The sequence below is a fragment of the Balaenoptera physalus genome (assembly GCF_965194825.1).
Source record: "Balaenoptera physalus genome assembly, chromosome: 4".
In the NCBI taxonomy this organism is placed as follows: Eukaryota; Metazoa; Chordata; class Mammalia; order Artiodactyla; family Balaenopteridae; genus Balaenoptera; species Balaenoptera physalus.
In genome coordinates this window covers 87,699,154-87,711,331 of record NC_138891.1, presented here as the reverse complement: position 1 = coordinate 87,711,331, position 12,178 = coordinate 87,699,154, and the positions used below count along the sequence as shown (strand labels likewise).

Below are 12,178 nucleotides of genomic sequence, written 5' to 3'. Positions count from 1 at the left end.
TTTACAAACCTTAAGTCTTAAAAACTATTTGTTAATGTCTTCTTGGAAAAAATAATTGTTTTATAGATATAATCTTGTTTTTATTCTCCCTGTTTTCTAGTTGAACATGTGTGATTTTTTTTTCCTGTAACAAATCATTTTTGACTGTGTGCATGTATCAGAAGCTTGTTTTTGTTTTGTTAACTTCTTGAGTTCGTCTCTATACACTCAAATTTAATCTAAAAATGTGAATATCTTACCTTGTCAAGCTGGTATTGTTACTAACACCGTCAATGACTGCATGTTGGAAGACGTTTAATTTTCCTGTCCCTTTGTCATCCTTTTTGATCTTGTATCTTTTTCCCTTTCTCTATCATTCTCCTCCTCATTCCTGACTTGTCCTGCACCTTCATCTTCCGGCTGGGGACTATGGTTAGGAAGAATGAATGTCTCAGCAGGTGAGAAACTGTCAGAAATACTGATTCATTTTATCCTCTTAAACCGAGATTATAATTTTAAGTCATCTCATTTTCTGTATTAAGGCCCAGATAACCATTTTAAGGTATATAACACACATTTGGAAAATATTGGCAAGATTATATATCCCACAATGGTTAACTCACAAAGCACTTTTCAGGTACAATCAGCCAGAATTCATAGAGATTGACATTAAAAATAATGATAACGATAATAATAATAAATGGGCCTTGAACATCCAACCGATTGGCTCTTCCGAGGCAGTGAAGAGAGTTGAGTTGATTTGGATTCCATGTATGTGCTATGCTTAGCGACCAGCCTCAGATATTATCAGGTCTTACTTTATAAACTTTACAAAATACCCTATTCAAACAGCCATTTCTATCTGGACAGGAAGGATTTAGAGCATTTACAAGGCCCTTTTTACTTTTCAGATGCTGTCCCACTGCTGAATATTATTCTTGCTACATAATTTAAAAACAAAAACAAAAACCAAGCAGTCTCAGGGATTTGGGGAAGTCTCATTTTTTCCAGTCCGCTTACTTTGCCCCACCCGAACCAGTAGATGCATTCCACTTCCTTATTTAGTCACTAATATATTGGGTTGGCCAAAAAGTTCATTTGGGTTTTTCAGTAACATCTTATGGAAAAACCTGAACAAACTCTTTTTGGAATTTATTGAACAAGTGAATTCATTCAGGGACTTTTTATTTTGTGACATCTGAATGCTAAACGAGCGGGGATTCTGTGGTGAACAGGACATACATGACCCCCTCCCCGATAACTTACACTTGAGCAGTGGCTTAATCCAGCTCACACCTGTTCTGGCGCTGCTTCACGCACCTCAGTTCTTCTTGGGCCTCCTACCAGGAACGCTCCTTCCATCTCCTGCGCTCCTATGATGTCCTTCTGTTGAAAGTATCTGTACCTTTAAATGGCCAGGCCAGAGCCTGGATCCTAAAGCCAGCTCTTAGGAATCACGCTGGTGCAATTCTGGGGTCACGGGAGAGGGCCATGCCCTCGATTGTAATTGCAGGGGTAACTTGTTTTTTTGGAATTGTTCAGGAGGGAGGAGGCTAAGCCAGGTGACAGCTGAGTTCATCGTGATCAGTAAAATATTGGCCGGTTGCGGGGATAGAAGGGACTGCATAAGGTGGACCTTCCCACTCACACTGGATCCACAGGAAACTCAAATCTTACCTTGGAAGCTACTTGATAGCAGCAGCCTTTTTCGTTTAAGTTGCCATGAAAATGCAAGGTGCTTATCCTACCACCAGAGTGATGCAAGGTTTTCTCAGACGTAGAGCAAAGAAATAAAATAAAAATAAAACACATAGTGAGGTGATCTAGGGAATTTACGTTCACAATCCTTGTAACACACATTGTAACACACATTGTAACACGGCTCTCCCTTATGGCCGCATCCGAAAACTTGGAGCCATTTTAGTTTACTGTGTACCTCACCTGAAGGTGGTAAGTTCATTTTCTTATTCTGTGGTACTTTTGGGGAAAAAAAAAAAAATCCTGGGAGATCTGAGGAGCAGGGCATACAGTTGCTTTAAGAAGAAATACGTTCCCCCTCTTCTCTGCTTTTCCAAGAAAGTGTTAATTGCATTGTAGGAACTGGCTTTTCCTCATAGTGAAAAACTGAAGGGAAGGGAGGTTGTGGCACCTGTCATCACCAAGGAGATAAGTTGTATATGTTTGAAATGACAGGGCTGTCTTTTAGGGATGTGTTGTTCATACTAAAACAAGGAAATGTCTTCCATGTCATTGGTGCCAGTGTGAAGGTTTCTTTGCCAACGAACCTTTTTTGAAAGTATAAGGAAAGATATGTGTGTGACCTTTTCAAATAATTTCTGGTGTTTTTTTTTTTTTATTGTCCCCCTTTTTTTTCATAATGAATAATTGGAAACGATTTAAAAGGAGCAGTTAGTAATTCCAAAAGTTCAAGTATCAAAGGTAAATAATTGAGTAATGAATTATTTTGCCATTCTTAAGACAAAAAAAAAAAGGCACAAGCTCCACGCTTATGAATGCACTGGCTTTGTGTAATGCTTTATGCATTAATCATTACAATTAATAATATTCTCTAAAGTCTCATGGTGTGCTTTTATGTTTTGCATCTTTCCTTAGCAAAGTGATATGTAGTTTTTACATATGTGTATATTTATAATTTATAATTACATCTTATATCAAGGAAACTTATTTTCCCAGAAATGCCTTAACCTGAACTAACATATTTTCACTTAGATATCTAAAACTGCTCTAAATACTAATGGCATGCAAACTCCTCATGGAACTCAAATCATTTTACAGATTTAGTTTTGGTCTATAATGCTTTGTTAAAGCTTCATGGATGTGGCTTCCGTTTTTAAATGGAAATAGTTAATCAACAGCTGAGGAAGCTGTTTGGAATTATTTGCCTTCTTTTGCCCTCTGGCCTGCTTTTTGCCATTTCATTACTAATTAAAAGCCTCATTAGAAAAGTAGGTAAAGTACAAGAAAACAGGGAAAATCCAGATGGTCCAGCTGTAAACTCTTCATAAGTCTGGTAAGTAAATTTGATCAGGGAGAAAGTGATTGCAAACTATGGTACTGGTTAAAGAAACATCTTTTTAATGAATTAAGGGATTTGTTTATCACTATGATCCCTGATTCCTGAATACATGCTAAATAGAGAATTGAAAGGAAGAATAATTCGATTTGTGATGCCCAGAATCAGCTACCAGAAGAAAGCCATAGAATAACACAAAGTCAAGCCAGTGGCCTCATGTGCCAGCTGACCAGGTACCAGGGTAAGGAAAACCCCTCTTATTAGTGGCACTTTTGCTCCTGTTGATGTGATCCCTATGTTTTCATACGGTTGATATCACCAGCTAGCTGAAGGCTGACTGTTAAGGCAGAAAAAGAAGAGAGCTATATATACACTAATTAGGAGGAGTACAGCCATTGGAAGGATTGTTGATTGTGAGTGTTTTAAATAAGTAATTGGCAGACAAGGGAATTTGAAAAAAAAGAATGAGAAAAATGTCACTTTGAACATTAACCAGATTAAAAGTGTTAGTGATATGAGTGGGACACAGGTTTCTCAAATCCTACACCTAGATGATCCACCTGCTATTTTATGACCAGATCCAGTACCCTTTAAATTTCAATACCACTGAAGAAGTGACTGCCCGAAAACCCTGGTGTTGCTTGTCACTGGAGTCATCTTGCTTCACTTAAACCCAGCTATTATCAGAGGATTCAGGGCCTTTAAATGTGTTTCTGTTTTGGTTTTGTGTGTGTGTTTGTGTGTGTGCTGATGTATTATTCTCAGTTGTGCTGAGATGTAGAAATGGCATAGGAAAGTGTCAAGTGATCTGCTGACAGAAAAGATCATTCACAAGACCACTTCTTTGAAACTCTTCCTTGCACTGAGCATTATGCCATTTCTTTGATCTTCTTGGCTTCAAAACAAATTAGACCAAGGCCCCAGTTTCATAGGCAGATGTTTTGGGTTCCTGGTTTAAGTCTTAGAAGATCTAAGACTGAAAGAAATGAGGCATACTAACGTATTTATGGCTCTCTCCTTAGGATATAATCACCAACAGATGAGTGAAGGACAAAGGCAGAAGTCTTCTGAATTTTACAGCCGCACAGCATCTGAATCAAATGTCTACTTGAACAGTTTCCACTACCCAGATCACAGCTACAAGGACCAGGCCTTTGATACTCTGAGCCTAGACAGCTCTGACAGCATGGAGACAAGCATCTCTGCCTGCTCACCTGACAATATCTCTAGGTAAGATGTATTCCTGGGGAAGGTTTCTGGTTTGGAAAAGCACCTGCCGGTTTCAAAAAGTAAAGCCATCAATTTGGGGCCATGTATATGTACAAGCCCAGATTTCTGAAACATAAAGAGTCTACAGTAGAGAAGAGGGTTGGGTGTCATGGTGGTCTCTGAAAGTAGTTTCTTTGTATCCTGTGTGACTGAGCCAGTAACACACCATCTAATCCATTTTCTCCTTTATTCTTTACATTTGACTTCACGCGTATACTGCGCTTCAAAATGGATTTGCCTCTGTTGGTTGACTCCAGCTTCATTAGGACTGCTTTTGATTCAATAAAGAAGTAATTTCCAACAACAGAGTAAGAATTTGAAGGATATCTTACCCTTCTGTTTTGTTGAAAGGAAGGCTTTAGCTGTTCTGCATATTAAAATTTTGGAAGGATTTAACCATTCCCATTTGTGTTCATACTTTGAGGCAAGCAAAGGTGGTCTTAGGGGATTATGGCCAAAGGGGCATCTAAAATATGGATCTGGTCAGAGTGCTCCTTCAAAAGCTTGTGATGGGGACTTCCCTGGTGGCACGCCGGTTAAGAATCCGCCTGCCAATGCAGGGGACGTGGGTTCGAGCCCTGGTCCGGGAAGATGCCACATGCTGCGGAGCAGCTAAGCCTGTGCGCCACAATTACTGAAGCCTACGCGCCTAGAGCCCATGCTCTGCAACAAGAGAAGCCACCGCAGTGAGAAACCCGCGCACCACAACGAAGAGTAGCCCCCGCTCGCCACAACTAGAGAAAGCCCGCGCATAGCAACGAAGACCCAACGCAGCCAAATATTAATTAATTAATTATTTTTTTAAAAAAAAAAAAGCTTGTGATGATGCCCTACCACCTTTTGAATAAAGTCAGACCCCAGAGCCTGGCATTCTAGATCCAGCCCAACTCCCCATTCATTGTCTCCTCCTGATACACCTCCCAGAGCTTCTTATTCATTGAGAGGGCAATGAATTCTCGGATCTCTGTGCCTTTGACCATATTGGTTCTAGCCCTGGGATCATGTAATCTGTTCTTTCTTTTATTTGTATGCTCATTCATTCCACAAATCCTTATAGAATATTCTACAGTTAGCAGTGAGCTGGAGTCGGCTCAAACTGGCTGGCAAGAGCCAAAGGTGCACATCTCCTAACTCTGTGATCAGTGATGTCATGTTGGTAGCTTGAAATTGGCCATGGTGGGAGTATTTACTCCACATAAATAGACATTTGCTGCATATCAGGGGTTTTGTTTTTCTCCAGAGAGCTAGTTTACCAGCACACCACTATCTAGAGTCAATTCATCCTCTCATTTGTTTATTCCCTCAACCTGTCCTTACTGAGCATTGAGAGTGTCTGACATTGCAAAATGTCTTTACCTTCCCCCAACCCCTCCCATTTTAGCCTGGAGAAAGTCTCCTCATCCTTTAAGCTTAAACTTAAGTTGGAAACTCATGAGAATTTCTCCTTTCAGGGCATTTTTCTTTCATGTTTCCATGGAACTTGATACTTTTTCCTATTATATCACTGATCACATTGCAGTATACAGTTTTTTTCTTCAATAATTAATTGGTACATTCCTCAATGTCAAGGAGGATGTCTAATTATCTTTTGGTTTCCACATTCAGCAGAGATCTGGGCACATAGTAGGCATTCAGTAAGTGTCAGCTGAATAAATGCCTCGGGATATTTGATTTTTTTCTTTGTTTGATCTATTTCAATTGGCTGAGAACCATTATGAGTTCAACCCCCAAAACATCCAATATTTAATCAATGTTCATTGAGCAATTGTGTGTCTCAGGTGAAAATGTCTAGTTGAATAATGGCCATCAAAAAAACTTTCCTCTGTTGCAATGAAGTCACAGGCTGGAACAGGACCTTCTGGGTCTCGACCTGACAACTGATTTTGCTACTGGAAGCAGATCACAGAACTCTCTCGGTCCTGATTTGCTAATCTGCTAAATGGAGGATTGTTTCTTGAATGCAAGAGGATGATAGATTTTAAAATATTTTGGTGGAAAATTACCATCGTGTATATAGAATTTCTTTCTTTACAAAGGTTTGAATCATTTGCTCCTCACCCCCGCCCCCCAAAAAAGGAGTGACAGAGACGGAGGGAAAGTAATATCGGCAGGGTATACTTAGCTTTGGGTCAGTGTCTCATAAATGAAAAGAATATGAGAGACCTAAATCTAACCAGATATTATAACCAAGAAATTTGGGGAGTGGAAGAAAAGAAGAGAAGGATAGATGCTACAGTCTGTGGTAAATAGAATTTAGTGTGTTTTAATTCTGACATCATAATGTTTGAAATATTGATATTACTGGATATATCCTGTCAGAGAAGGAAAGGAGTCCCTTGGGAAAAACACTAAAGCAACCGTGAGAATTATAGGTATTTCTCCTTGTTACAAGGGAAAATTTAATTTAATTTAAATTTAAGTAGGGAATTATGTAATAATAAAGATAATATTTTGCTTCCATTATTTTTTAATGTCAGAAGGGTTAGTATTTCACTTCATTCAATATTAGAAGATACGGTATCTCACTTTCTAAAAAAGTGAAAGACACTTGAGTGTGTGGAACAATTGGGCATCAAACCATCCATCTCTTGCTCTGAAGGAGCTCTTGTAATATCCGCTGCTCCCAGGAGGATGTCAGAGAGTCATGCAGGGGTGCCGGGAGCTGATGCTCTCAGGACAGAAAGCCTAGAACTTTGAGTGCTTATTCATAAATGCCAGTAAACTGACCAGTTAAATGTGTTACTTTTGAATGACAGGACACAAACAAAAGTCAGCAACTCAGCAACTATTGTATAATGATGGGAGGAATGAAAGTTGACAGTGCAGCTGTTTCATTTCCCAGTATAGGGATCTCAGAGGGGTTTCTTAGGCACTCTGCACTTTTGCAAGTTGTTATTTTGAAAACATCAGACTACTTTCCCAAATAATTGTGAACATTTTAAAGCAATATTCCTGTGGTGAACTCCTGACAGCTTGACCATTTTTTTTTCTATTTTTGAGCCATCTTTAATAAATAAATACACTCTATATTATAGTTTTCCTATCTTGGTGGCTTTTTCTGCTCCATTTTCTTCTCCCTGCCTCTTCATCCCCACCAAAAACTAAAAGTAAATATGCATCCCTCCAAATGATCACTCCTCAAACCCCATCTCTCATATTTAAAGGTGGTAACAGCAGCAGTGCAGCAGTGAGCACAGGAAATTACCTAAAAGGGAGGCACTTCAGTTAGATTTACCAAGCATTAGAAGTTTAGGTCTAGAGACTTAAGCACAGTGGCCACCAAAATCTTAATTTAATTTTATTTGTTCACCTACTTACTTTTTCTTTAAATGGTTTCCAAAGGCAGAAAATGAGAATTGACTCCACTAAATGTGCCATATTAAGAGGATAGCATTATTGCAGAGTGATCATTCCTGGAAGGTAGCTACATGTGGCCATGATCATTCCATAGTTACTTCACAGAGAATTGACCCAGTGATGCTAGCAGTCATAGATAACTAACCAATCACCATGGTCAGAAATTACTAATAGTATTTATTTAAATATGCTGTCAGATTCTCTGAATGTCAAAAAATTGAAGGCAAGTAGAAGATGCCTGCAAAAGGTCTAGTATAAATAAAAGGGACAGAGAGAGAAAAAACAAACAAACAAACAAGCATTTCTCTTCTGTGCCACCATCTACCTAAAAAAAATTCATCCTGCCCTAAGATAAGCTTGTACCTATTTTTATGAAGGAAAATAATGTGATAAACATCAGGAAAATGGTAATAGGGAACTAATGTTTGGCATGTATAGTATGACAGCACATCCTAAATGGGAACTTTTTGAAGATAGGTACAAAAAGAAATAAAGAACTAAAAATTTTTCTCTTTTTTTAGATTTTTAAAAAATTATGTATTAAAATATCCTGAAATGATACACATTTTAAAGAGGTAATTCCATGCTGAAGTTCTAGCAACATAAACTTAGTCTTGTGGTTTATTATGTCACAAAAAGCCATTGGTAGAATTATCGAATTACTCAGAGTTGTGGGTACCTTTGCCTTACACTTTTTGTTGAGACATCATTTTCGTGTCCAGCAGAAAGTTCTTTGAGTCAGACAGTGTTTTTGCTATTTCAGCATCATTACTTACACTGTACACAAATATAAAGCTAAGAAAACAGGTCTTGGGTCTTAGAAAACAGCAGCTGAAGGTCAATTCTGCATAAAGTCTGTTTTCTGCTAAAATGATTGAATGAGCTCATAGAGTGTAGTGTTCTGAATACCACCTAAAATTATATGTTCTTATTACTATTGCTAATAAGCCCTGACCTTGTGTTCATGCTTTGAGAAAATGTTAAGGAAGTTGATCTCTCATTATAGCTATTACCCACCAGCACTGTGTGTGTGGAGCGGGGACAAGACTGGGTATAGGGTTGAGGGCATCCAAGGCTGAGCTTGGTTTTAAGAGATACATCAACCAGAATTTCAGATACTTCTAATCCCTTTGTTTCAGGCAAAGGTTTGTATACTGCTTTCTACCCTAGATAGTCAACACCCAGTGTTTGCATTTTATTCTAGGGAGTTCTTTCAGAAGAGATACTGAAAACCAGAGGATTTCAGAAGAGGGCAGACAGCTGTCAAAGAGACCAGATAGTCTAATCTTTTTGAATAGAGAAAGATTAGACATTTTATATGGAGTAATAATTTGCTTAACCTGAAAAAATGCTTGAGAAGATGAATTGAAAATAAATATTCTGGGACACTGGCTCTTCATTTAGTGGCAATATTGGTATGCTGAAGGCAGTCTTGGAAAAGTTTTATGTCTTTATGGAGAATTTTGTTTTGCGTTTTGCTTATTTATTTGTTTGTTGTATGACAATGTTCTTGTTTGCTATTTTTCCTTCCTTTTTCTGTTTTTGCCTTTGCCTCTAAAGTGAATATTCTAAAAAGCAAATTCAAATTTTGCTGAAAGGTATTATTCAGCACTGAAAACTAAATCTGCTATTTAGATTCCTTTACCCTTGACTGAAGTTTCATTTTTCTTTATGACTATGGGTTTTTGCCAAAGTTGGTCACATAAAAAAAGTAATCTTCAGTTGATAAAATAGAATATGGCTAAGTAGAGAAAGGAGGCAAAACTAGTCATCTTTATACCATTAATGGCCAAGTGATTCAGTATTATTCAGTATCATACAGTAATTACATGAGATCAGAAATGTGCCTGCCTTCTGAAGAAGGTCAGAATTTGGAGCAATGGGAGGAAGCATTACTCCTCTTGTAATTTAGGTGGGCTGGAGAAACCAATGATGAGTGTCTTGTGCTACAGGTAATGCATTACAAAGTGTATCTTCAGTGACTTCAGGCTCTCCCTTGGCATGACAGGTGCTAGCCAAATGGCATTTCATTTGTTCCATGCCATTGTATTGACAAGTCTAGACTTCACCCTAAATTGCTATTGCAATTGCTTTTGCTTTTCACTGCAGGTACAGTTCTGATCCCCCCAAAAGTATCAGGTAGTGGCAACACAGTATCATAGAGCAGCAAAAATTTTGCTGAGTAAAAGTGGTTTACATGTCAAGGAAATATTAAATCAATAGCAAAAGTGTAGCTATAGAGAACAAGTAGGTGTCCATGGATAAAAATTAATTATTTTTTAACAAAATAACCGAAGTAGCTTTTAAAGTATATAAAATATAATTTTTTTTTACTGCCTCCATAGTTTTGTCTTTTCCAGAATGTCATATAGTTGGAGTAATAAAGCATTTAGCTTTTCAGATTGGCTTCTTTCACTTAGTAATATGCATGTATAGTTTCTTCATGTCTTTCCATGGCTTGATAGCTCATTTCTTTTTAGTACTGACTAATATTCCATAGTCTGGATGTACTATGGTTTATTTATTCATTTACCTACTAAAGGATATCTTAGTTGCTTCCAAGTTTTGGCATTTAGGAATAAAGCAGCTATAACCATGTGTGCACAGTACTGATTTTAAGATAAACCATATGTCCTACATTACTGAGGTCATGTTTCTCTTCAAAAGAACTCTTAGCCCTCAAACATCGTAGGTTTGAGTTGATCAACAATATGATTTAGCGAGACTATACTAATGATTATCTTATTCATTTTTATATGAATTAATTTTTATATGAATGTGTGTAGCAAACATGAACACCTACTGTGTACCAGGCTTTATGCTATGGAGGATACAGGCACAAAAGCCTCTCTATAGCCAAGAGAGTCTAGAAAAGAAGATACATTTAAGTGACTATGCAAGTAAACATGCATAAGAAATAACATTGGTTCTCCATGGCTGGAACATCAAAATAAATAAGTTTTGACTTAGGCCAAGGTCCTTTTTTTCCAGAATAGTCAAATAAAATGTAAACAAGGGAAAAATAATATATTTTGTTTAATGTTAAACATTTCTAAGTTCTTCTCCTTCTCTGTTAGTTATCCTACCTGGTCTTGCAGCTTTCACTCCCTTTGGTTTTTTCCTTCACGTGTTTATGTGATGTCTTTTTCAAGATGCATTACTTTTGAAGCTCTTGAATCCCTTAATGCAGTTTCCTCGTTCGTATGGTGGATGGGCTTTACTGGCAAAACTGGCCACTACCCTTCTATTGCACCTGTAAGAGAAGTCATTTTTTTAATTGGCCATCTTAAATTACCATTTAAGAAATAAAATGTCCACAAGCAAAAAGGCATAACAAAAAAGTAGCTGGTGATACATGATCCCAAACCAAATAAAGTGACTTCCAAACTTAGGGGTCATCTACATAGAACTTTGGTGATAGTGTCGTTGGTCTGGCATCCCTGAATAATTAAACTAATGGGAAGACTTCCCGCAGGCCAAAATTTTTAGACTTTGGAGGAAACATTTTGAGAACACACTTTGTAGGAGCTGGTTTTGGTTTATTTATGAGTAAAGCACTTTGTTTGGTATTATTTTCCTTGCCTATGTTTTATCTCTCAAAACTGAGGTAAGTTAAGTTTCACCTACAGTTTTCAGAGTTGAATTGACTTGCCTCTTCAGACCAGTGATTCTTGTAAGTAACATCCTTTAAATTGTATTGGATCTTGTCGTGTGTGTGTGTGTGTGTGTGTGTGTGTGTGTGTGTGTGTGTTTGAAGAGACATCAATAAGAAGCAGTATTCTTGAAAGGCTTTTGTGTTTTCTTCAGTGCCAGCACTTCAAATATTGCCCGAATAGAAGAAATGGAGAGACTTTTGAAGCAGGCTCATGCAGAGAAGACAAGGCTTCTTGAATCCAGGGTAGGCCTAATATCTTTGATGTAGTAGTTCAAGATGCCCTGCACTTGACACTGGGAAACTGTTTTCAGGCCTCAATAAGCAGCATGATCTTGGAGTAGTCACTCCACCTTTCTTGGCCTCATTTTCTTTTTTTTTTTTTGGCCGTGCCACATGGCTTGTGGGATCTTAGTTCCCTGACCAGGAATTGAACCCCAGGTCCTCGGCAGTGAAAGCACAGAGTCCTAACCACTGGACTGCCAGGGAATTCCCACTGGCCCCGTTTTCTTTTCTGAAAAGTGAGGGTGTTAGAGAGATGTTCTCTACGGCTCTTTACTGCACTACCATTTTTCATAATGTAAAATGTGTATTGTGTGGACATAAACTGAAATGAATGCTTTGTATTACATTTTCCCTTCAATGGCGCCTTTGTTTGCCTGCCGGGGAACAGGAGGAATGGCAGGTCTTTATGCATTCTCCCTGCCTTGCCAGTTCGTGGTAAAGACACTATTGTAATATTAAAACTCCCATGTTATTGTGACTGTATTTCAAGCCAGAATCTGAACTTCCTTAGGAATTCCCCAAATGCCTTTGCATCCTGCCTGAAAGGGCACCTCCTTTCCTCTTCTAACTTCCCTGGGCACTTCCTCTGTGACCGTCAGCCA

The 12,178-nt window shown here is 38.2% G+C and overlaps 1 protein-coding gene across 17 annotated transcripts in view; it reads left to right on the top strand.

Moving 5' to 3' along the window:
- The window catches only part of PHLDB2 (pleckstrin homology like domain family B member 2), a 228,114-nt gene that overhangs the window by 209,307 nt on the left and 6,629 nt on the right, over window positions 1-12,178 (top strand). For 12 of the 17 annotated variants that reach the window (XM_082460130.1, XM_082460141.1, XM_082460139.1 and 9 more), the window contains 4 exons: window positions 417-437; window positions 2,383-2,418; window positions 4,036-4,243; window positions 11,447-11,537. In XM_082460130.1, the coding sequence (XP_082316256.1) occupies window positions 417-437; window positions 2,383-2,418; window positions 4,036-4,243; window positions 11,447-11,537 (356 nt within the window). The remainder of the gene's footprint in view (window positions 1-416; window positions 438-2,382; window positions 2,419-4,035; window positions 4,244-11,446; window positions 11,538-12,178) is intronic. The other 5 variants (XM_082460129.1, XM_082460132.1, XM_082460126.1 and 2 more) reach the window with 1 other exon arrangement.